Source organism: Molossus molossus, unplaced genomic scaffold (assembly GCF_014108415.1).
Source record: "Molossus molossus isolate mMolMol1 unplaced genomic scaffold, mMolMol1.p scaffold_m16_p_13, whole genome shotgun sequence".
Taxonomy (NCBI): Eukaryota; Metazoa; Chordata; class Mammalia; order Chiroptera; family Molossidae; genus Molossus; species Molossus molossus.
The window spans coordinates 60,495,490-60,518,104 of NW_023425348.1; the positions used below are offsets into that span (position 1 = coordinate 60,495,490).

Here is a 22,615-nt window from a genome sequence, read left to right on the forward strand (position 1 = left end):
GATGGGAACACTAACACACCAGATGCCCAGCTCTACCTGCTTCAGAACCTTGGGGGAACCCTGACGTGCCCACTAAGTGAGCACAAACTCTTCTGTAAAATGCAGGCTTCCACCTGCGAGCAGAACTCAGCGCCAACCACAGGAAACATGCAGGTGGCAACCCCACTTAGGGCTTGGAAAGCAAAAGGCTGTGTGGTGCATGTTTGCTGCCAAGGAGCAAGCAAACCTGTCCACACACACTCTGCTCTAACACATGCAGGGGGAATTAATCCCATCACTGTGCTACCCCCGGAATTGCCCATGAGTGGCTAGAGAGGCCCACTATCTAAGGCCAAGCTGACAGTGTGTGAAACATAGCTGTCACCACTGCAAGAACATTAAAGAAAGGCCCACCAGGTCTAAAACCTCAAAGTCCTCCTCAGGCCAGAGATGAGACACAGCTCAGAAGAAAAAACAGAAACCCTCAGGGAATCAAAAACCCTGAATCTCAGACTTCCAGGACTTCCACCCAGGTGAGGATACCCATGTAAAAGGACATATGTAATTTTACTTCATCTACACAGAAAATATATGAGCTTCACGTACTACAAGTACAAGTCTCAGACCCATTGTTTACCTAGAATGTGATCCCAGGCCAGCGACTCCCCAGTCGGAGCCTTTGTCCCCTTATTCGTAGAAAAGAGATGCAGTGATTCAAAGCTGTGCCCAGGTTTACTGTGACGATGAGATTAGGTACAAAGCATTTAGCACACTGCCTGGCCCGTAACAACCACCGGGTAACACTGTGTTTATTTGCTCTCTTCTGTTCACAGGAAGGGATGCTTATACCATAGTTCAGCTCTATCTACCTGTGCTTTCCCTCCTGACTGGCTGTCCTCTGGACCATTCTGGATAGACATTCTACCTGAGGCCCCAGATAAGATAGCCCACTCCTCCCTCAACGTATCCCTTAGATATAAAGAAGGTAATTATTGCCCTGGCCGGTTTGGCTCAGCTATTAGAGTGTTGGCCCGCAGACCAGAGAGTTCCGGGTTCAGTTTTCGCTAAGGGCGCGTACCTCGGCTGCAGTTTGTCCCCGGCCCCAGTTGGGGTCGTGTGGGTGGCAACCACTCGATGTGTCTCTCTCACATTGACGTTTCTCTCTCTCTCTCTTCCTTCCTCTCTCCCTCCAGCTCTATCTGAAGATAAATGCAAAAATGTCCTCGGGAGAGGATAAAAAAAAGAAGGCAATTAGCTATGGGCCACACTCAGGTCCTTGAAGATCAGAAATCATCAACTTAGTTCAAGGCTGTTCCTGTCTCCCCAGGTGTCCCTGCCCCTCCCTGGCCAACCCCCTGCCAGGGTAACACCTTGTCTTGTCCAAGGTGAATGGGGCTTGGAATGACGTTAGAGCTTGTCATCTCCTCCCAGCAGCTTATAGCTGCCCACACTGGCTTGGCACAGGGCCTCAGGCAAATAGGTATCTTGGAGGTCAGACCTGGACATCAACAGTGGAGAGAATTCCCAGCCCCAATTTACCAACAGAAAACAGCCTGGAGTCTGAACCTGTAGCAAGAGCAGGGAGTATACACACCAGCACCCCGAAGACTGGAGCAGAGACGGAGGGGAGCACTACATAAAGCGGCCACAGGGCTCAAGCCAATTCCTCAGACTGTCCTGCTAAGAAGCTAAATAAAAGTCACATCAGTGTCATGCTTTAGGCCACAGGTGTGCACTGGCCACATCTGTCACAGCTCTGCTCATCATGGCCACCACAGGGTGTTCAATGGCTTCAAAGGGGAAGAAGAGAAAGGACCCAAAAATAATCGAGGGAGTTCCTGCCATGGGCCAAGAACTTTTCAAGTAATCCTCATTAACGACCTTCTGTGATAGGCGTTACCATCCTCATCTTGCCAATAAAGCCAGAGACTCAAAAAGCTCCATGAAGCCTCTGTGCCTCTGATGTGCCACCCGACCACAAAGTCTCCACCTAAAGAGCCTAAAGTCTCTTGTACCGTCTCAGGCCCTGACCTCCTAAGCAGACAAAACCGGCTTGAATACTGCCTTCCTTCATTCACTGCTGGTGGAGGCAGCTGCTTTCCAACAGAATCCAGAGAAATGTAGTGAAAGTCACAAAGATGCCCGTGGCCTTTGCCCCTTGCAATTTCATCCCCAAGATTGTACCTTCAAGAAACAATTCAACAGGGTTCACTGAAGAGTCCACCACAGTGCAAAAAAAAAAAAAAAAGGAAACGATCTCAACATCCAACATTCAAAGAATGATTTAGAAAACCCCAGAACTTTCCAACCACATAAAAGCCACTTAAAATTATCTTACACCCAAGAAAAACAAAGCAAAGCATTTGTGATAAAATAAATGAAGACAATACAAAACATTATAAATAATTTTGTAAAGGATACACGTGTATATGCAAACAGAAAGGCAATTGTGTTAGAGTGTTAGGATTGTGAATGGTTATCATTATTATTATTACCATGTCCAAACTGTCTTTGCGGTCTTGTTTAATGCCTTTTCAATTAAAGAAAAAGAGAGGGAGAGAGAAAGAAAGACAGCCTCAATGCAGCACTGAGGAGAGGCCCAGGAGGACCAGGGCAGGAATGGAGAACCGTCCTACATACCCGGAAGGAGGAGGCCAGGCAGGCCCTGGGGGAAGGGAAGCCCTCTAGGTATGGAGAGGGTTGTAATTAGTCTGATGCTAATTACAGAAGTCTCACTAGCTTATTAGTTTTTTGACAGACTCAATGAAGACTGAATTCCTTTATCAAGCCAGCTTGGGTCCAGAGGCACACTTCCTGTGTGGCCATCCTCATTCTTCTCAAAAAACCAAGTCTTTTTTCTTTTCTTTTTTTTTAAGGACAGCAGTAAAGTAAAATTTAGTAACAGAAACACACACCCTGGAGAAATTAAGACTCCTGCCTTAAATGTAGAAATCTAAGACATTTCAGGGAACTACAGGGGCTTGAATAAGCAAATGAACTACAATGTTTTCTACACTGGGAAATATAAACAGAAGAACAAAAACACTCAGCTCAGTATTAAAGGCCCCCTGATCAGGTTCCACTCCATCTTTCTGATATTACCTCCTGTTCGCCCCACAGACACTCTGCGCTTCCCGACCCCGTGACTCTGTTCAAGCTGTTGGGCCCACCTGACAGTCCTTTTCTCCTACAGCTGTTTGCTCACGTCCGCCCATCTTCCAGGCGGAGCCCTGAGCCCTGTCCTCCTCGGGGCCTGGCCTGACCCTGTGCCCTGACGTCATTTCTCGCCCCGGAAGTGGACCCAGAGCCTGTGGAACCTCTCCAAAGGAGTCACACAGTCTGGCTCGCGGTGCAGTTCTTGGATGACTGCCTTTCCTACCACATTAAACCACCAGCAGTTTGAGGCAAGGGCCCTCCCAGATTCCTGCGCGGAATCTACCATAACATCCGGATGTGCACACACAGTAGGCCCTCGGTAAACGCTTCGCTGAAAGACAAGGAGGGATGACAGCATCTTGGGAAAGCCACTCCTACCGCAGTTGCTCCTGTTAAGCAGTGCAGAGGCGAAGGCGTGCTCTTCTGTGATCTCGAGCAGGGGAGGGGTGAGTTCTGCTTTTCTGGTTTCCAGTCTTCCTGAGACGCCAACGTCCTCCCTAGTTGACCGTAGTCTGCTCGGCCCCAGGTAAACACCTTGCCAGTTTCTAAAAACAAACATTATTTGAGTTAAGGCTACATTCTACAGCTCTCATGGGTAGGCACTGAATTACAAGAGAATGTGTGAACATTAGTTTTAGTACCAACTACTATATACCAGGAGCCTTCCTATCTACTGTAAAGAAAGCACGAGCCCAACTGGTATGGCTCAGTGGCTGAGCGTTGACCCATGCACTAAGAGGTCTCCCGTTCAATTCCCAATCAGGGCACATGCCCAGGTTGTGGGCCCAATCCCTGGTGGGGGGCATGCAGGAGGCGGCCAATCCATGTTCTCTCTCATCGATATTTCTATCTCTCTCTCCCTCTCCTTTCCTCTCTCTCTAAAATCAATAAAGAAAAAAGTTTAGAAAAAAGAAAGCATGAATATTCACGTCACAGGTGTGGGGAACCAAGGCTTGGAGAGGAGAAATAACTTGCTCAAGATCAAATCAGTGGTGAGCGCCAGAGCCGGACTCCCACAGAGGCTGCTGCTAAAGCCCGTGCTCTTGCATCTTAACAGACAGGGACATGGCACGGAGGACACCCACCCACACTTCATGGCCCACCCACCCTCTCTCCCCATGGCCTCCTTGTACATTGCCCAGATGTTGCTCTCAGGCTCTCCTCTCTCTCTCACCCAATCGAGGGCCCCCATCGGCCACCCTGAAGTCCCCAGGCTCCTGACTTGCCCCATGTCACAATCTCTCAGGATCTTTACTGTGAGCTCAATTAATGGCCAGTTTCATGTGTGTTCCCCTCTATGTAACAGAAGAGGAACTTTCAGAGTCTAAGCTCTTACTCAAAGGAGCAATTCTAAGTCCCTGGGCCAGTCCCTGGGTCTATGTGTGCTGGGGAAGGGAATGAGAGAAAGAAAAAAAAGACAAAATCATTTAGAGTCAGAAAAGCATTCAGTTCCCCAGATGCACCACCTGGGAAGCTGGCCAGTGCTGAAGATGATTGAAGAAAATGAAGTTTGGAAAAATAGAAATGGCCTTCTTCTCCCAGAAAAAAGAAAATCCACCAAATTCATTCAGTTGTACCAAGTGCCGCATTTGTTATTTCAACAGGAATGTAAAATCCGATGAGGCATAGATTATTAACAGATTCTCTGCAATAAATATGCATAACCATGTGCGCTGTATAAATTCTTTATACATGTTTATTTTAACAAAGAAAAACTTTGCTTAAGAGACAAAACACCAAGTAATGCATATTAAATTCTAGACAAATCTACTACTTACTCTGTGTTTAGCATCAAAGCTTCATCTGGCCCCACAGTCAACATATGGCTCACAGTGTCAGCTAAAAACCAACCACACACTCAAAAGGGAAATGTCAGAATATTGCAGGGGTGTAGGGCTCTGTGGGGATATAGTTCTCAGGACCAGTCTGCTCCCAGACACCAAGAAGTGGACAAGATCCTGACTTCTGAGCTTCAAAAAGGGAGCAAAGTCTGGGCAGCCATGGGGTAGCAGGCATATTACAAGAGTGGGGAGTGGGTCCTTTCAGATCTACTACCTCATGGCTCACAAGTGCTGTTCCTTTTGCCATGGACAACTTTTCCTTACATTACTCACCTGAGAAACAATGGCTCAACCTTTACAGTCCATTCATGCACCACCAGTTCTGAGAAACCTTTGTAGTCTCCTCAGTTCTCCACAGAAAGGGTGAAACCCACCCTCCCCTGAACCATCTTTATGAGTGCATTCATCAACTACTATGCTCCCATTTAACAGCTAAGAAAACTAATGTTCAGAGAAGTGACCAGCCCAGGGTCACACAGCTAAGCTGCCTCTCCTACGAGCCCATGGTACCCCTCTACATTGGTTATTCAAACTGGTCCACATCACTGGATAACCACTCAAGACTCTTCCTTCGCCTCTGTAGGATTAGACCCAAAACATCACTGTGCCTCAGACCCAAAAAGCATCCAAAACTGGCAAACTGCCCCTCGACCTGAGCTAGCTGACATTTACAGCCTGCCTTAGAGGGGAGATTCCCAAGCAGCCAAAGGAGGGGACTGTGAGGTAAGAGACCCCAGCATCCCTGTGCTGGGAAAAACTGGCAAGCTGCTAGCTGCAGTTCTACAGAACTGTGTTATCACAAACCCTACAACGAATCCCTTCTCATCAAGTACAACATCGAACCTTCTCTGAGACAGATTATTGATGTCCAAGACAGGCAAGACTGCCAGGACATGGTGCCACCATTATTACATCTCCAATAGCAATCTGACCATTCCACTTACATAGCACTTTTCACCTTCAAAGCACTTTACAAAGATTAACTAATTAATCCTTATGCCCCTGGGGAGGCCACAGACATTCTATTAGAGACAAGCCCAGAAACCAGGCCGACCTGCTGTCCAGCCTTCGGTCTCCAGCCTGTTTGCTCCATCAGGTAGGTGCACTCCCTGACACTGTTCCCCCCAAAATATTCTCTGTGTCAAAAAGCAAGCCCTGCCCTGGCCGGTTTGGCTCAGCAGTTAGAGCGTCCAGAGAGACCCGGGTTCAGTTCCCGCTAAGGGCGCGTACCTCGGTTGCAGTTTGTCCCTGGCCCTGGTCGGTTGTGCGGGTGGCAGCCACTTGATGTGTTCCTTTCACGTCGATGTTTCTCTCTCTGTCTCTGTTCCTCTCTCCCTCTCCCACTCTACCTGAACAAAAAATGGAAAAATGTCCTCGGGTGAGGATAAACAAAAAAAAAAAAAAAAAAAAAAAAGCAAGCCCTGGCCTGTTTGGCTCAGCGGTTAGAGCATCGGCCTGTGGTCTGGAGAGACCCGGGTTTGGTTCCCACTTAGGGCGCATACCTCAGTTGCAGTTTGTCCCCGGCCCTGGTTGGGTCGTGTGGGTGGCGACCACTCGATGTGTTCCTTTCATGTCGATGTTTCTCTCTTTCTCCCTCTCACTCTATCTGAACAAAATATCGAAAAATGTCCTCGGGTGAGGATTAAAAAAAAAGCACAGAGAACAGACAAGACTCTTTTATTTTTTTCTTTTAAACAGATACTTACTGACCACCTCTTGGGTGCCGGCACACTTACAGACACTCTCTCAATTAATCCTAATAATTCTATGATGTACAGATTATTAAGCTAATTAATTTACAGATAAGGTTAAATAACTTGGGAGGGTAAATGACTTGGTTAAGCCGAAACAACCAGCTGGTGGAGGGATAACGATTTAAATCTGTGCCTCTGACTCCAGGACCAACAGGATATCTGATGACTACACAGCTACTGACACCAACTGACAGCATCTGGCTGATGGAACAGCGTCCTCACGGAGTTTAGGGGGGATCCCGGGTTCAATGGGTATGTTCTGTGTACCATCCAGCTTTCCTCACGTCCCAGAAGGACATGCAGAACTCAGGACTGTAAGCACTAAGATACAGGCATTAAATACAAGGATAATGATTTTAGGTCACCTGGAGTAAACAAAAACAATAAATCTACACACAAAAGACGTTCATTACTGCACTGCAGATAAATGTCTGCCTCAGGCTGAAGCACACCATCAAATCTAAGGAGATTCTGATCACAAATGTAGCAAATGGAATCTTTTCCTTAGAGTAAAGAATTATATATTACTACCATGAAACAGAGATACATTAATGTCATTCAAAAAGTATAGGTATGTGTCTCCAGATAAATGATAAATGACAAACAGCTCAAAATAAAGTCAGCAAGCAAAACCTAATTTAAAGCCATGTCCATGTGAAAATTAACAAAACTATGGAGCCGAGAAATGTACATGGCAGAAGATCCCAACTCCAAGTAGAAAACAGCAGGGGCCAAATGAGTAGTATCGACAATGAATGCCTGGGGAGCTTGAAGGAAGCGTTTCAAGCTAGAATGATCCTGACAGGCCGGATGGAACAAGTGGCATTTAAGGTGAACTTCTGGATAGAAAAAAGAGAAAATGAGAGAATCTTTAGGAATGGGAATAGGAAGACGAGATTAGCCATGATGGAAATCAAAAGGCACAAGGTGGGGCAGGTGGGGAGGTGGGGAGAGAGTGAGGGTCATGAGGAAGAGGGACTGGAGGGGCATTCAGGACTGCCAGGCTGGGGCCAGCCACAGGAAATGCCAGGCTCAGGGTCTGGATCTCCCCTTCCAGACCAAGGACACCCAACCTCATTTGCTTGTACTTCCCTACCAGTGAAATATTTTTAACACACCACCAATATATGTATATTAATTTACTTATTAAATTATGCACTTGTATTGCATACATTTATAAATGACAAATGTACCCTTACTCAAAAATATACCCTGTAAGACATACTCAAAACAGAAAATGTCGCCCTGGCCGTTTTGCTCAATGTTTAGAGCATAGGCCTGTGGACTCAAAGTGCTTAGGTTTGATTCCCGGTCAAGGGCATGTGCCTGGGTTGTAGGTTCAATCCCCGGACCTGGTTGGGGTGCCTCCCACTCTCTAACAATCAATGGAAAAAATATATTCTGGTGAAGGTTTTTTTAAAAAAAGAGAGATGAAAATATAAAAGAAGTCAATATTCTCTTCCCACACCCTGGCAATTGGTCTTGCATGTTCACAGACTGCAGACTTTTGAGCAGGGGTAGGGCTTGATGAAAGGAATGTTTTAGGATGTGCTTGGCATTGTTCTTAGCATCCTTTACATAGTACCCAGTTTATCTCTCCCAACAACCTCGTGAGACAGCCACTCATACTTGCCCCATTTTACTGACAGGGAACAAGGCACTTACCTTGTTTCCAATGATAAGTAAGTGAAAAGAGGAAGGGAGGGAGGGAGAGAGGGAGGAAGGAAGGAAGGAAAGAAGGAAGGAAGGAAGGAAGGAAGGAAGGAAGGAAGGAAGGAAGGAAGGAAGGAAGGAAGGAAGGAAGAAAACCCCCCTCACACATAATAACATAGTCTAAAATGCATCAGGGCTGAAAGGAGGGTTGGAATCACATGGGGGTGGGAGGGGAGTAAACATTTGCAAGGCTTGGCACCAGTCAGATGTAGGAGAAAGGGAACAGGAGATAAACAACACTCCCAGACCAGGATTTCCAGCTTAGTGGGAAGGCAGTGGTGCCATTAAAAGAGACAGAGTTGCAGAGTTGCTAGATCAGGGTTCCCAGCAATGAGAATGATGAAATGCTATTTCATTACCAAATGACTGAATTAGTCTGGGTCTTTTGGCAAACATCTTATCAAACAGTCAGCATAAACAAAGAAGTAAACGAGGAAGAAGACAACTAGGTGCACAGCCCTCCCTGCAGAAGGGGGAGGGGTGGCGCTCTGAGGTTGGAGGATGTGCAGGAGGGTGGGTGGATGGTGAATATTCAAGGGGCAGCTTCCTACCCTCCATCAGAGGGCTGCCTGGAATGGTGGTAAAGGCAGGTGAGAATCCACAGTCACAGGCACAGTGAGAATCTGAGCTCTTCAGCAAAGAAGAATTTCTACCCTGTTACAGGGAAAGGGGTCCTGAAGGTGACAAGGGGTCCTGAAGGTGACAAGAAGATAGATTTAGCGCAGGGAATATACTCTGCGCTATTATTAATATTGTAATATTATGAATATTGTAATAACTATGTATGGAGCCAGGTGGGTACTTGAATTATCGGGGGAATCATTTTGTAAACTCTACAATTGTCTAACTACTATGCTGTACACATGAAACTAATCTAAAATAATACTGAATGTCAACTGTAATTGAAAAATACAATTTAAAAAAAAGAAACCAAAGAAAAGATAGATTACAGTGTAATATGAGGAATAATCCATTTTCTTAACAGAATTTGACCACAAAGGGAACAGAACGTCATTGAAGATATTGAGACAGGGTTAGCAAATAGAGGTGGATGTTATAAAAAGAACACCCGTGGGTCAGGCGGAGACAAGGCCATCAAACCGCTTCCGTCCCTCCCAGCTAACATTTTAGGATGCTAAGAGGCCTTCAGGAGCACACACACAAGGAGGAAGTGGCTCTCTACTTATGAGTTCATTATCATTCATCTGTTTACAAACACCAGTTACTCTCAGGGTTATTCATTCTAAGTCCTTAGAGCATAAGAACTTTATTTCTGTAACTCATCCTCCCTTCTGCCACATGGACAGAGGTTTTACAAAAAGGCACTTGGTGACAATAACCAAGGGCTGGTCAATCACAGAACGACTGCCTAAGTCACCCAGCTAAGCTTCCTGTGTAAGGAAGAGAGAGGGCAGGGAAAGAGCTCAGAGCCCAGGCACTGGACACAGCCTCACCAGTCGGCTCTTCCACAAGCCTCTTTCCTCTGTCTCCACTACCCCCGACCCCGTTCACCTAGTCAACTGTTACTCAGCCTTCAACTCTGCTGAGCCCTCAACCCAGATCTGAGTCTGTACAACAATCTCAGAGAACCACGTTCCTCAGCTTGGGATCACTGATGTCGGTTGGTAAATTAGAAGGACTATCTGATTCCTGTTTGTCTCCCCCTCCACAGAGTCAGCTCTACAATAGCAGGGACTCTGCTTTTGCTCATCCCTATATCCAGCAGAATGCCCAGCAGCACAGTGTAGGTGCTCACTAAATATCTGTTGCCTGAATGAACAAATGACTACCTACTTGCTGAACTGTACCATTTGCTGGCTCCACCTTGAGCACATTATTCCACATCTATAAAATGGGAATAATAACATCGACCTTGTAGGGTTGTTGCAAGGACACTTTTGCATAAAGTGCATGACACATCATAGTAAACGTGAGACGCTATTACTATTGTTCTCCCGGACTGAACACCCCAGCCTTATTATCAAGGATTTCTATCATTCTACCCACAGTTTCTGCCAAACTTAGTGGGAAGATTCTGTCAAATCTTCAGCCGACTCATCTTCCAATGTCTTAAGGTCAATGCCTCTACCAATAATCCAAGACAGAACAGCGCACTGAAGGCTCTGTCGTGAAATTCTGGGTTTCGGTGAAGATTCGAACACAGTCTCTGGCACTTGAGAGGCCTGTGAAGTCCTGCACAATACGAACCCATTAAAGCGGGGAAAGAAGAAAGCGGAAGAGGAGAGCAGTGGAGGAGGGAGAGGAAGCTTTAACCTGAGACTCAGACCTGGATCCTAGTCCTGGCTCCTCTTCTTGGCTACATGGCTTTAAACAGGTCTCTTCTCCTCTAGGGCCTAGATTCCCAGTCCATAAAATAATAGGGCTGGAAGACATGACCCCTGAGACACCTTCCTGATCTAATAACAAATGAGGCCTAAAAATCTTCAAGGTCAAAATGAGCAGTGTATGATGATAACAGCGCCTTTGGAAAACTTAGTTAGACTATGTCCTAAAATAAAACATCTACTTTAATATCAAAGACCACTCACATAGTTCACAATTTCAAGAAAAATTGGGACTTGACTGCATATACTATTATTTTTTTAGTAAAATTTCTCTAGTTCCCAAAGTCACATCATGAATAATATCACATAATAAAAAACTTGTAATTTTTTTAGAAAACTAAAATTTCCAAACATGAGCTGCCTGCAAAGAGAGTGAACATAAAGGTAAGGGACAGGGGAGAGCATATTTATTGAGAGCTGACTCTAACTCTGCTCTAGGCACTGCCATCAAGTTATATAATTTAATCAACCCTTCATGATTGGTGCAAACGCCATTTTACAGGGAAATAAACAGATCACAGAGGTCAAATGACTTGTTCAAGATCACAAAGCTGTGATAACAATGATCACACATACTAACAGCTGGTATTTTGAGGGCACCTATTCATGCTAAACTCTTCACGTGGATTGTTCCATTTAGTCAACAAAAACACCCAGTCACGGCCCTGCAGAGGACACACCACTTTTCACAGGCTCATACCTCCTCTTCAAAAGTGAACATTCCCACCCTGGCCAGTTTGGCTCAGTGGTTATAGCACTGGCCCTAAGACCGAGCCTTGGGTTCAATTCCCAGTCAAGAACATGTACGTGCATTGCAGGTTTGATCCCTGGCCCTGGTCAGAGTCCTATGAGAGGCAACCAATTGATGTGTCTCTCTCTCATTGATGTTTCTCTCTCTCCCCCAACCCTTTCCTTTCCACTCTATCAGAAGCAATGAAAAAATACCATCGAGTGAGGATAAAAAGAAAAAAAAAAAAGTGAACATTCCCAAGGACTTCTGGAGGTGGTCCAGGGTCACAGGGACACATGTGCAGGGTAGGGGCACAAAGAGAGCCTGGCCAGTGAGAGACTGGGCAAGCCTCATCCATGGCCTGCATGGCAAATATCAGAGTCTCAAAACATGCCAGGCATTCCACACGGCAGCCCCATTTTCACCACTGACTTTATTAGCTGGCAATTGGGGGCACTGGTAAAAGAAGTCAAGGCAGACCACACCCTGAGGATCCCCCAGACTGGCTGCAGGACTATCTATACCACACAGGGTTGGGGCTTCCCAGGAGAAAAATGAATGCTTTCTTCTCCCAAACCAGGTGAGAACATCTCAGGAAGCCTCAGTCCTGGTTTGTTTAGCAATTCCCTTGCCTTCCACACAGTCCCTCCCTCCAAACACCGATGTGCTTCAATGTTGGATGGCTGTCCGCCATGAAGGGCACACTCCACGCCCTTCCTCCCAGGCCCTAGGGTCATGCTGTGCCCCAGCCCACAATGCCGGTCAGCCTGTAATGCTGGTGGGCTTGCTTGTTCCCCCTACAGAGCTCCTTCTTCCCCGTCAGCGCCTGATTCGAATGCCACTGCCTCCCTAAAGCATCCCTCCATCCCCTGGTCAGAATAAGCCACCCCTTCCTGTAGAAGCCACTGGCATGGTGCTTGTACCTCCGTTCCAACAACTATCTATGCCACCAAATATAAGATTATTGGACAACATGTCTTATGTTGCCCTCTGTATTAGTCTAGGTTCTCCAGAGAAACAGAACCAGTGCAATAGAGAGAATTATAAGGAACTGACTCACATGATGATGGGGCTGGCAAGTGGAAAATCTGCAGAGCCGATGTCTCAGTTCAAAGGCTCTCAAGCAGGAAGAACTGATGTTCCACTTGGAAAGCAAGAGAATCCTCTCTTACTCAGGGAAGGGTCAGCCTTTTGTCCTATTCAGGCTTTCAATTAACGGGATGAGGCCCACCCACACTAGAGAGGACAATATGCTTTACTCAGTCTACCATGTAAATGTTCATCTTGTCCGAAAATACCCGCACATAAATACTCAGAATGTTTACCAAATATCTGGGCACCCTGTGGCCCAGTCAAATGGACACAAAATTAACCATCACATCCACTAAAGAGTGAAGAACAGGAATCCATTCTCTCTGTATCCTCACAGTACCAGTACAGGGCCTGGCCCAGAGCTGGTGCCCCGTGTCGGCTGGCAGAAAAAGGAGTTACAGGCATTGCTTTTACCAGGCCACCAAGGACATCAGAGACCATCCAATCCAACTTCCCAAAGAGAAACAAAACTGAGGAAAATCAATAACTTTTCCAAGTCACAGAGACTACTCAGAAGCAAAGCCGGGCATTCAATTCACAACCTTCATCAAAGCATTACTGAGCACGGTCTTTGTGCCAGGTGCTGTCCCAGGTGCTAGGGGCTGTAGCAGTGAACAACAGACAAAACCCCCTTCCTTCATAGAACTCCCATTCTAGTATGAAGAAGACACACACGGACAAAACACACAGAAAACACACCCCCGCCAAATGACTGTAAGTGTTGCAGAGAAATATAAAGTAGGGAAAAGAGAAAGGTAGAGAGAGAGGGAGGTGCCCCGCTCCCCACTTCCCGTCTGGAGCTTTTCCTCTGTAGCATACGATCTTTCTGAAAGGAAGAATCTCAGATTTAAGAGACCTCAGCCAACTCTACCTCTCAGGACTATGATGAAGAGAGAGACAATACCCATGAATGCACTTTGTAAACTCTAAAAAGAGGCACTAGTAATGTATCGTGACTATCGCTCATTCTCTAAAGTCAATTTGCAAAGAACTGTCATGAGAGATGGGACCACAAGCCCTGGCTGAGGGGCTGCTCTGGCTGAGTGCCAGGCTCCCTGCTCCTCCGAGGCCCGGTGCCACATCAGTGCCGCTCATACCCAGCAGCTGCTTGGCACCAGAGAAAACTTCCCAATTGAGGCCAGCGCCGCTGCAGATGTTTCTGAAGTCATTTCACATTCAAACTCCAAAGTTTCTTCGCACACTTTTAGATTCTTATTAATAACGTTTTAAAATGTAGATTGCTGCCTAATCTTAGCTGCGTAATTAAAAAAATAATCTTGCGTCTCTCCCTTCCAGCAAGAAAGGAAACTGTACCCCAGGGCTTCTACAGCTAAGAATCATACCCTGCAGGAAAGCCAGTAGGAGGCTCAAGGAGGGAAGGGAGAGTCGGGGGAGTTGAAGCCATGAAGCGAGGCTAGTCCCTTGATGTTAGAGAATATGAAAATGAGGCTGAAGAAGGGAAATGATTTGCCCAAGGACACACATAGTTTTTGGCAAAGCCAGACCTAGAATCCCAGTTTTCTGCTTCCCAGAAAACTGACTACTGCCTCTTACCTATGTGACTCTCCTTATGCAGTGAGCACTGTTCACCTGGGAAATAGCCATAGGTTTCAGGTGTTTAAGGGGGCTATGGGAACAAAGTTCAAAGTTCTTTTTATTCAATTTGGACTCACAGACTGTCACAACAAGAAGGGACCTCAGGGCACCCTGAGAGAGTTGGCTGTCTGCTTCTATATGGGAAAAGTGAGGGCCAGTAAGTAATGTGACTGATTTACCCAAGATATATATAGTGAGTTAGAAGTGGAGCAAGATTAGATCCCAAGCCGCCGTGACTTTAGTGCATCCTGTCCACAGCTTCTTAGAAAAATATCAGTCAGCCCGGCCAGTGTGGCTTAGCGGACAAGTGACATCTCGTGGACTGCGAGAAAAATACCAATCTCTCAAAGCTTCCATTGCTACCTGCAGTTTACCAAAGGTGTTCTGGGCTCCTTGGCTGGGAAGAACAGAGACAGGTGAGGTCCACGCGGTCCCTCCATGCCTGTGTCCCTGGGATGGCGTCTTGGAAGGCCCAAGGACTCAGTGATGGAAAGACACACATCCCTACCCCTATCTCCTCAGGGTTCTCTTCTTACTACCTAGAACTGCTGTCCCCAACCCAGATTTTAGTGACTGTCCATTGCAAAAGATCATCAGCAGTTTCCATCTCTGTAAAATTAAAAGAAAAAAAAAAGGCCAAGCACTGCACCCAGCTATTGGTGAGGCTGAGTTTTCCACTGATGATGATGACTCACAGCACCCAAGCTGCAGGCAGGAGCTGGGAATGAGACTTAGCAAGGAAAAGCCGCAGTTCAAAAGCACGCCTGGGCCTGTGGAGGAATGCTTGAGTTCCTTTAATAAAATCCCAGTACCTGGCTGTGGGAACACAGCGGCCCCTGCAGGCCACCATGAGGCCCTGCAGGAGCAGAGACAATACGGTAAACGGGCCAGCCATCCTGCAAAGCCCACCATGATAGCACAGCTGTTATGTTAGCAAGCCAAGAGCTTCCACAACCCCCCAGAAGTACTATTTGCATCCTCAGCTTCCAAAGAAAAACTGGGTTTTGGTTAATGGGAGGCTCAGATTAAGAACTTCAAGCAGGAGAGACAAAGATTGCCCCTAATCTTTTGGTACAAATTATTCACCCAGGACCCAGCTGGTGCGGCTCAGTGGTTGAGCATCGACCCATGCACCAAGAAGTTACCGGTTCAATTCATGACCAGGGCATGTGCCTGGGTCGTGGGTCGGGTCCCCAGTGGGGGGCATGCAGGAGGCGGCCAATCAATGTTCTCTCTCATCAATGTTTCCATCTCTCTCTCTCTCTCCCTCTCTCTTCCTCTCTATAAAATCAATAAACAAAAAAAACTTTTTAATAATAATAATTCACCCAGGAGCAGGAACAAGGAGGGGAGGGAGCCTATCCTGAGATGCCAGGTCATGGTCAATCAGTCACAATATTTTGAGACATGACTTTGAATGGTGCGTCTCAAATTTCTTCTAACCCCACCCTTGGGAACTCTCTCAGGTCCCTCCTGAGAGTGGGTATAAAAGACCTGTGGGAGTCCTCATAGAGCTGCACTCCTGAATAGGGGAGCATTCTCCCACCCCAGCATGTCAGGACACTTCAAAGGAGAGAACTGAACAGCAGGACAAGGTCAAAAGAGTCCATGGAAGCAGTGTCCACCCCATTGTCAATGGTTTGGGGGTTTGCCACTTGTATCAAGCAGTGGCAGTAATAAGCATAGCTTGAGGAAGCCACTAAGAAGAACCATTATGATCAAGCACCCACCAGGAGAAGGTAGATAATCAGGAGTCTTGGAATCCCAGTAATTTCGATAAGGGACTGGTGGAGGCCTGGGATCAAAGTTGACTGTCAAAGCTGGTGGGCCTTGTGACAAGCACTGAAGTTACGTTCAAACTGCTCATCTGGGTGTGCATGGCCTTGTGGTTTGAAGGGCCACCAGTCCAGATCCCTGGTGGGACAACCTCTTTCCTTCCACATCTGCTAATTTCCTTCCCACTCTGCTCTCTGCTCCCATCTGTCCTTCAGGCCCCAGAAGGAACACCCTGTATCAACACCCACCCTCTGAAAAAATCTAATATGGTGTAAGACCACCTCTCAGGGCCCTCACCTCTAGTCACGCAGACCCAGTGAGAGGACCAAAGCCACAATGCCTTCCTTGGAGAGGCTGCCTTCTCCACAGCCAGAGACTGGGAAAGGCATCTGCTACACAGGATTTTTCATTTCATAGGATCAGCTCCAACCAAATCAGCAGAGCACTGTTACTATGGACCATCTGTCAGGACCCGGAAACAGCTCTGTTACATAAAGGGGTTGGTGTAATGAAATTTATTAAGCTGGATTCTTCCTCTACACGAAGCCCGTGAAGTCTCTCCTAGGAGGGGACCTGTGGGGCAGTGGAGGAGCCAGGGGGCCCTAATCCTGGCTCTGCATCTGTCAGCTGTGGGACCATCTCCCCGAGCTTGTTTTCTCTAACTTCAAATAAGGATGACATGGCCCTTTCCAGCATTGTAATTCCATGACTTAGGATTGTTTTCACCAAAATGGCAAAAAAGTAAGTTTACTTTGATGTTAGTTTTGTACTATGGGGTTAATTAAAAAAAAAAAAAGAGCATGACTTGCCCAAGATCACAAAGCCGACAAGCAGCAATATTAGAACTTGAACCTGGCTCCTCAGGACTACTTTGGCCACAGCAGGCCTCCTCCTGAGGTAAAAAGTCCCTTTCATGTTAGGAAAGAGCTGGCCCAAGATTCCTCAAAATGGGCCACTTCCATCTTGGCACACATCCAAGAGCATTTTAGGGCACTGGCTGTCACCATGGCCATTGAGAGTTCCCGTGAGATAAGCAGGTCCCCTGAGAAAGGGCCAGTACAGTGTCATTTGTCAGGAACTGAAAAAGGATGGCTGGTCACTTAACGCTCACCTTCAGAGAGCTCCTGGAACAAATCAATCCAAGCAGGAAAGAGGAAGAGACTCCTTGAATGGACACTGAGCCCTCTGCCAGGGCCCTCCAGTCCGTCCCAGACCACCTGGTGAGCACCCAGCATCCGGGTGCCCCCACCCACTGTGGACAGATAGGGAAGCTGAGGCCCCACGGCAAGGCCTTGCAGACACACAGGGGCAAAGCTGGCCGAGCACCGGGGTACCAGGCAGGGCTGTCCACCCCAGGGAACTTCTCTGAGAAGGTGGGAAGTGGGCAGGGCCGCAGCTGGGTCTCCTAAGCACAGCCACGGAAAACATACAGCTTCCACATGCACAAGTTAGAGCCAGCCCATAGGAGCAGACCTCACTGAGCTCTCCTCTGGGCCAGGGGACAGCCAGGGTAAATACAACAGACCCTGTTCCCCATCTCGAAGGGCTGGCATTTGGTGAGGAGAGAGTGATAACACACAAATAAACAGTGGCCGTGAAAACTGGTATCATGAGAAATAAAGCAGGGCGGGGGTAGAGTGTGGCTGGGACAGACTGGCGGTGGCTATCTCCAATAGGGTGGAAAGGGAGGGCCTCGATGAGGGGACCGTGGGGCAGGAAGGGACGAGCGTGTGGCAGTAGTGGTGGGGACCAGAGATGAGCACTCCTGGCAGAGGGGACTGTTAGAGGAGAGGTACTGAGCCTCTTCTCGGACATGTACCTACGTCACAGGTCGAGGAGTATGTGCGTGGCAGCACCTGGCAGAGCACCTTGGCAAGTGCTTGGCAAACACTGGTTCCCTGCCCTTCTCTGACCCCCTTGGAAATAAAAAAATTTTTTTTTGTTCAACTAACTGTACTAACTCGTGTCTTATTGCAGTGTGCCTCTGACAAAGCCCTGGGCCTGCCCATCTGTTGGGTGCGGAAGCTGTGAGATGGCCCTTGGCAAAGGTCCCAGCACAGCACAGCACAGCCTTGGCCTAGAGGAACACGGGGCAGACAGGAGGGGAGCAGGAAAGGCAATGGACACTGCCCTCACTGCAGGTGGGAGGCTGGCAATCACCAGGACCAGACGCTGGAGAAACCAGGATCAAGTCAGAGCGTTAACTCCTGTCCCCTTTCCTTCTTACTTCTAGCTCACTGGCCCAGGGCCTAGGCTCTTGTCTCTTGACTCTCCCATAGGACAGCAGCTAGAGGCCAAACAGATCTCAGTTCTTGTCATAAACAAAGAGATAACTGGGCATTATCACCTCATGGTGAGACCTGGATCCCCCATCCCCTCTCTGGACCTGAGTTCTCCCATACATAAAAAGAGAGGGCCTGAGTGACTGACCTCTGGGGGTCCTTTCAGCTCTGACCTTGCTCATTCTGACTGGACGCTGGCCCTACCACCTCACCCCCAAGGCTGTCTGCCTACCCACTGCTGCCATCTGGTGGCCTCCAGGGCCAGCTGCATTTGGCTATGGACAGGCCCCTGACAAGCCCCCTTATTCGAATGCACCTATTTCTAAGAGTGAATCCTGTTCTGCATCAGCTTGACACACACTGCACTTCTCCGAACCACAGATCAATGGGTATTCATTGCCAAACACAAAAACCAAAAATAACACCAGAACTTTATCTCTCTAGCAGCGATGACACACTGCAGCTGAGAGTCTGACCTCCATAGTCAAAGAGAGGAAGTGCTGCCCAAGGTCGCACAGCTGCCTGGCCGCCAGACCAGCTCAAAATTCCACTTCACCACAATGCTTAGGGCTGGTGGGCACCCTGGAAACCAAAAGTAAAGTCAGCCCAGCGCCAAGGAAACAAAACCTTTGAAAGGTGAGAAACAAACTATCAGGATTCCTGGCAAACCTCAAGAAATGGTAAGGTCATGTGGAGATGTTAGCAGTGCTGCAGAAATTCATTAGAAATAACAAATGGGCAGTGGGTATCTCCTAACCTCGGAGAGTCTCAACCACAAGGATCCCTGCAGGTCTTCTATAAACCAGCCTCCAAGCCAGCACCGCCTGGATCCTAGGCGAGGCGGCCCACCAGAGGGCAAGGAAGACACACAGGGGTAGGAGCATCGTGTCTGCATGTGCTCCCCACCACCTGAGCTCCCCACAGCTTGTCTTCTCTGCCTCCAGGCCTCTCTGCACCAGGCCAGAGGAGCTCAGTAAAGGTGTATACAGGCAGACCCTTTAGATTCTTAAGCAATCATGGGAACTGTCCACCCTTTGTGGACTCAGCTGACCTCACTCTTGGCTCTGTCTGCAGCCTTCTCCTGAACCCTATAGGGCAGATCCTGAAAAAAACATACTGTAGGTCACTTGCCTTTTCTGGCATCTATTATCTCACATCTGCAGCATAATGGGGCTCTACTGGATGATCTTCAAAGTCCTTTTAATTCTAAAATTCTAGAATTTGAAACCAAATCAAGGCCAATCAAGGCTTCTCTTCACTGGCAGAACAGAATATGAGAAAGGAGGAAGTGACCAAACAATGCTTCCCTCTAGTGGTTGAATGCTGTCACTACACTCTCTCAGCTCTGAGCCCTAAACTGAACTGTATTTAATCCCACCCAGAACTCAGAACAGAAATCCGCTTGCCCAGGTGCAAAGGAGCAAGAGAGAAAGCAAGGACGCCAGGCTCCAGGAACCAATGAGGCCTGTGAGCAGGCTCCACACCAGTGTAGAAATCCTCCACCTTTAGGAACAAGTATATCTTGGAGCTCAAAGGACCTTTTGTGACCTCCCACTTCTCTCTTCAGATGAGGAAACCAAGGCTCAGGGACGTTCAGAAGGGACCTGCCTGAGGTCACAAAGCTGACTCACAACTGAGCCAAAAATAGATCCCCGATTTCCTGCCTCCTTCTACAGTCTCTTGCCTCTTTTCCGTGCAACCTCCTGACTGAGGCCTGTGGAAGTGACTTGTCAAGGACTCACACAGGAATGGGCGGCAAAGAGGCCATGCCTGCACTGAGGGCCAAGAAATTTTATTCATTAACTTTAACATTTATGGGAGATATAATCAAACTGAAAATTACATATCTGCATAGAAAATGTAAAAGAAAAGAAAATTCATTCATAATCCCACCAATCAAGAGATAATATTCTGGCATATTTCTTTCTAGTCTTTTCTATACAAACAACCTTTAAAAAAAAATAGAAGTTATAGTGTAGTAACTTATTGTAATAAACTCTCTTCACTTACTATATCATGAGCATATTCTTGTCATTAAATGTCCTTCTGAAACATTCTAGTTAATAGCTATATGTTTCAACATATGGTTGTACCATAATTTATTTGACCAATCCCTCTAAAGTTTCATTTGTTTCCACGCATCTGTTGTAATCATTATAAGTTAGGTTACAATGAATGGCAATATTCTTAATATTCTAACATCCATAATTATTTCCGTAAACCAGTTATTATTATTTTTTTATAGGACAGAATTTCAGGGCTGGAATGGCCCTTAGAAAGCATTATGTCCACAACCTCCTATTGCCCAAATGAGATAAAGGAGACCAGAGAGCTTTGTGTTTTGCCAGAAGACAAAAAGACAGCAACAGAATCAAGTTCCAAAGTCTCCACCCATTCAAATGTGACCTTCCTGAAGGATTTCACACCCTCCCCTGATCACCCTCACCCACACCGACTTCTCCTTCCTCTGAACCCCCAGCACTTACTCTGTCTGGGCCACTCCTCTGGCTCTCCGTCATGTTCCTTTTTATCCTTCTACTAAAGACTTCATCTGTTACCCAACTGCAAGCTTCCTGAAGGTAGTTCTGGATTTTATATTCCCTAGCATTCTGTAGCATAGTGCTATAGACATGTAGGTCAACATTCCACAAATACCTGCTTAAGTCAAGGATAACTAAGAACCACCTTCCTTATTGCTTGGGAAAGTCACTGGCAAAGCTGGAGAAAGATGCTTCTTTGAAGAATAAAAAAAAGTTCAGTTGATGAGTTAGAGTTTCTGAGATACACACAACTTGGAATCACAGCAGCAGGCTTGGGAACAGAAGACCAGGTTCAAGTGTTAGCTGTGTCCATCTATGTGAACCAGGGCAATACAGTTAACCAGTCAGGGCCTTGCCTATGAAGCAAGGATAATAACACCCATCCTGACAACTTCACATGAGAAAATGGATGTAAAAGCACTTTATAGTGATAAAAGTGGTCCATGGGAGCTATGACTGCTATTATATTATCATACATGGAAATGCAGTTGCTTCTGTGAATCCTGGAATGGCCTCCTGACCCTCACTCCTAGGCCACCATCTCCTGATTTCTACTCCATGCACAAATCCATTAAGGGAATCTATGGCTACACAGTTCAGGTAAGAATCAGCCTTTTCTTGAAGCAGAATTCCATGTACAGAAAGAACTATTATTCCTGGTTCAGGACCCTGGGTATGACTAGTTCAGTCATCCTCACTTCCTCATCATCTGGAGAGAATGTGACAAGGTGGATAGAGCACTGGACCAAGAGCCATGAGACCCGTGTTCTGTCCTAACTCCTTCACTCACCCCCTCTTCAGTCCTCAGTCTCCCCATCTCTAAACTGAGGAGTCAAGCCAGCTGAGCACTAAGTTCTCATCCATTCCTGACATTCTAAGGATTCTAGGATAAAAACTGAAGACTTCAATAATAATCAAAAACTATCCATTTCAAAAAAGTCCTTTGGGCTCGGTTTGACTTTCAACCATTGGGTTTTCAAAGTTCTAAAGCACAAAAATCATGAATTCCAAAGCATCTGCTTTAAATAGAGCCCCTGAGGTCAGAATCTCCCTGAGCTCGGCTGAGGTTTCATGATATATGGTCCCAAAGAAGATGGAGAAATATCCACTGTCACCCTATTCTGGAAAGGATCTTGGCCCAAAAACAGAAAAATCAGCATGAGATATATATTTATAAACTCGGTTTCACGGGAATCAATGGTTAGGCTTGGATTTCACTAATGCTTAGGCATCAGACACAATCAAATATTTCTTGGTGTGTGATACCTGAAGGAAGGAGACTGGTCCCATCCACCTATGCCATGCAATTCCCCACATTAGAGAAAAAGAATAAAAAACATCTCAACTAAAGAATATAACCATGAGCCAGAAGGACAGCAATGGGGGGAAAATTTACTGAAAAGCAGAATTGGATTTCTAGCTTAAATGCTGCCATACAGTGACTCTCCCCTCTCTGTTTCAGTGTTCTTTGCAAAGTGAGCAAGTTTCTTCTTCCATCTCTGATTCTCTACAACTTCTAAGGTTCTAGGACTTTCTTGGGTGACACTGAAGAAACTGAAGAATGTCAAGTATTCTGTATTTGTACTTTTTTCAATCCATCGCCTTTGTGAGACCACAAGACTACTTTGGGATACTGCGTGGCTCAGGGCAAGCTTCCAGCATCCCGAAAGCAACCGGATCCTAGACATTCCAACCAACCCCACATTAAGGTTCAGAGCTTGTGCAAACCACTGCTCTCGAAATTCTAATTAATCACTGGCAACGAGCACTTAGCATTTTTAAGCTCTGATCTCTGTGCACCCTCCAGGACA

General features: G+C 46.8%; 1 protein-coding gene across 6 annotated transcripts in view; it reads right to left on the reverse strand.

The window, feature by feature from the left end:
* Window positions 1-22,615, reverse strand: part of SERGEF (secretion regulating guanine nucleotide exchange factor) — a 197,498-nt gene that overhangs the window by 142,120 nt on the left and 32,763 nt on the right. For 5 of the 6 annotated variants that reach the window (XR_004959301.1, XM_036259420.1, XM_036259419.1 and 2 more), the window contains one exon: window positions 3,514-3,680. Coding sequence is in view for 5 of the 6 variants with exons in the window: in XM_036259420.1 (XP_036115313.1) it covers window positions 3,514-3,680 (167 nt within the window). In the remaining variant the exon portion in view is untranslated. Of the gene's footprint in view, window positions 1-3,513; window positions 3,681-22,615 lie in introns of those variants that run through there. The other variant, XM_036259423.1, reaches the window with a different exon arrangement.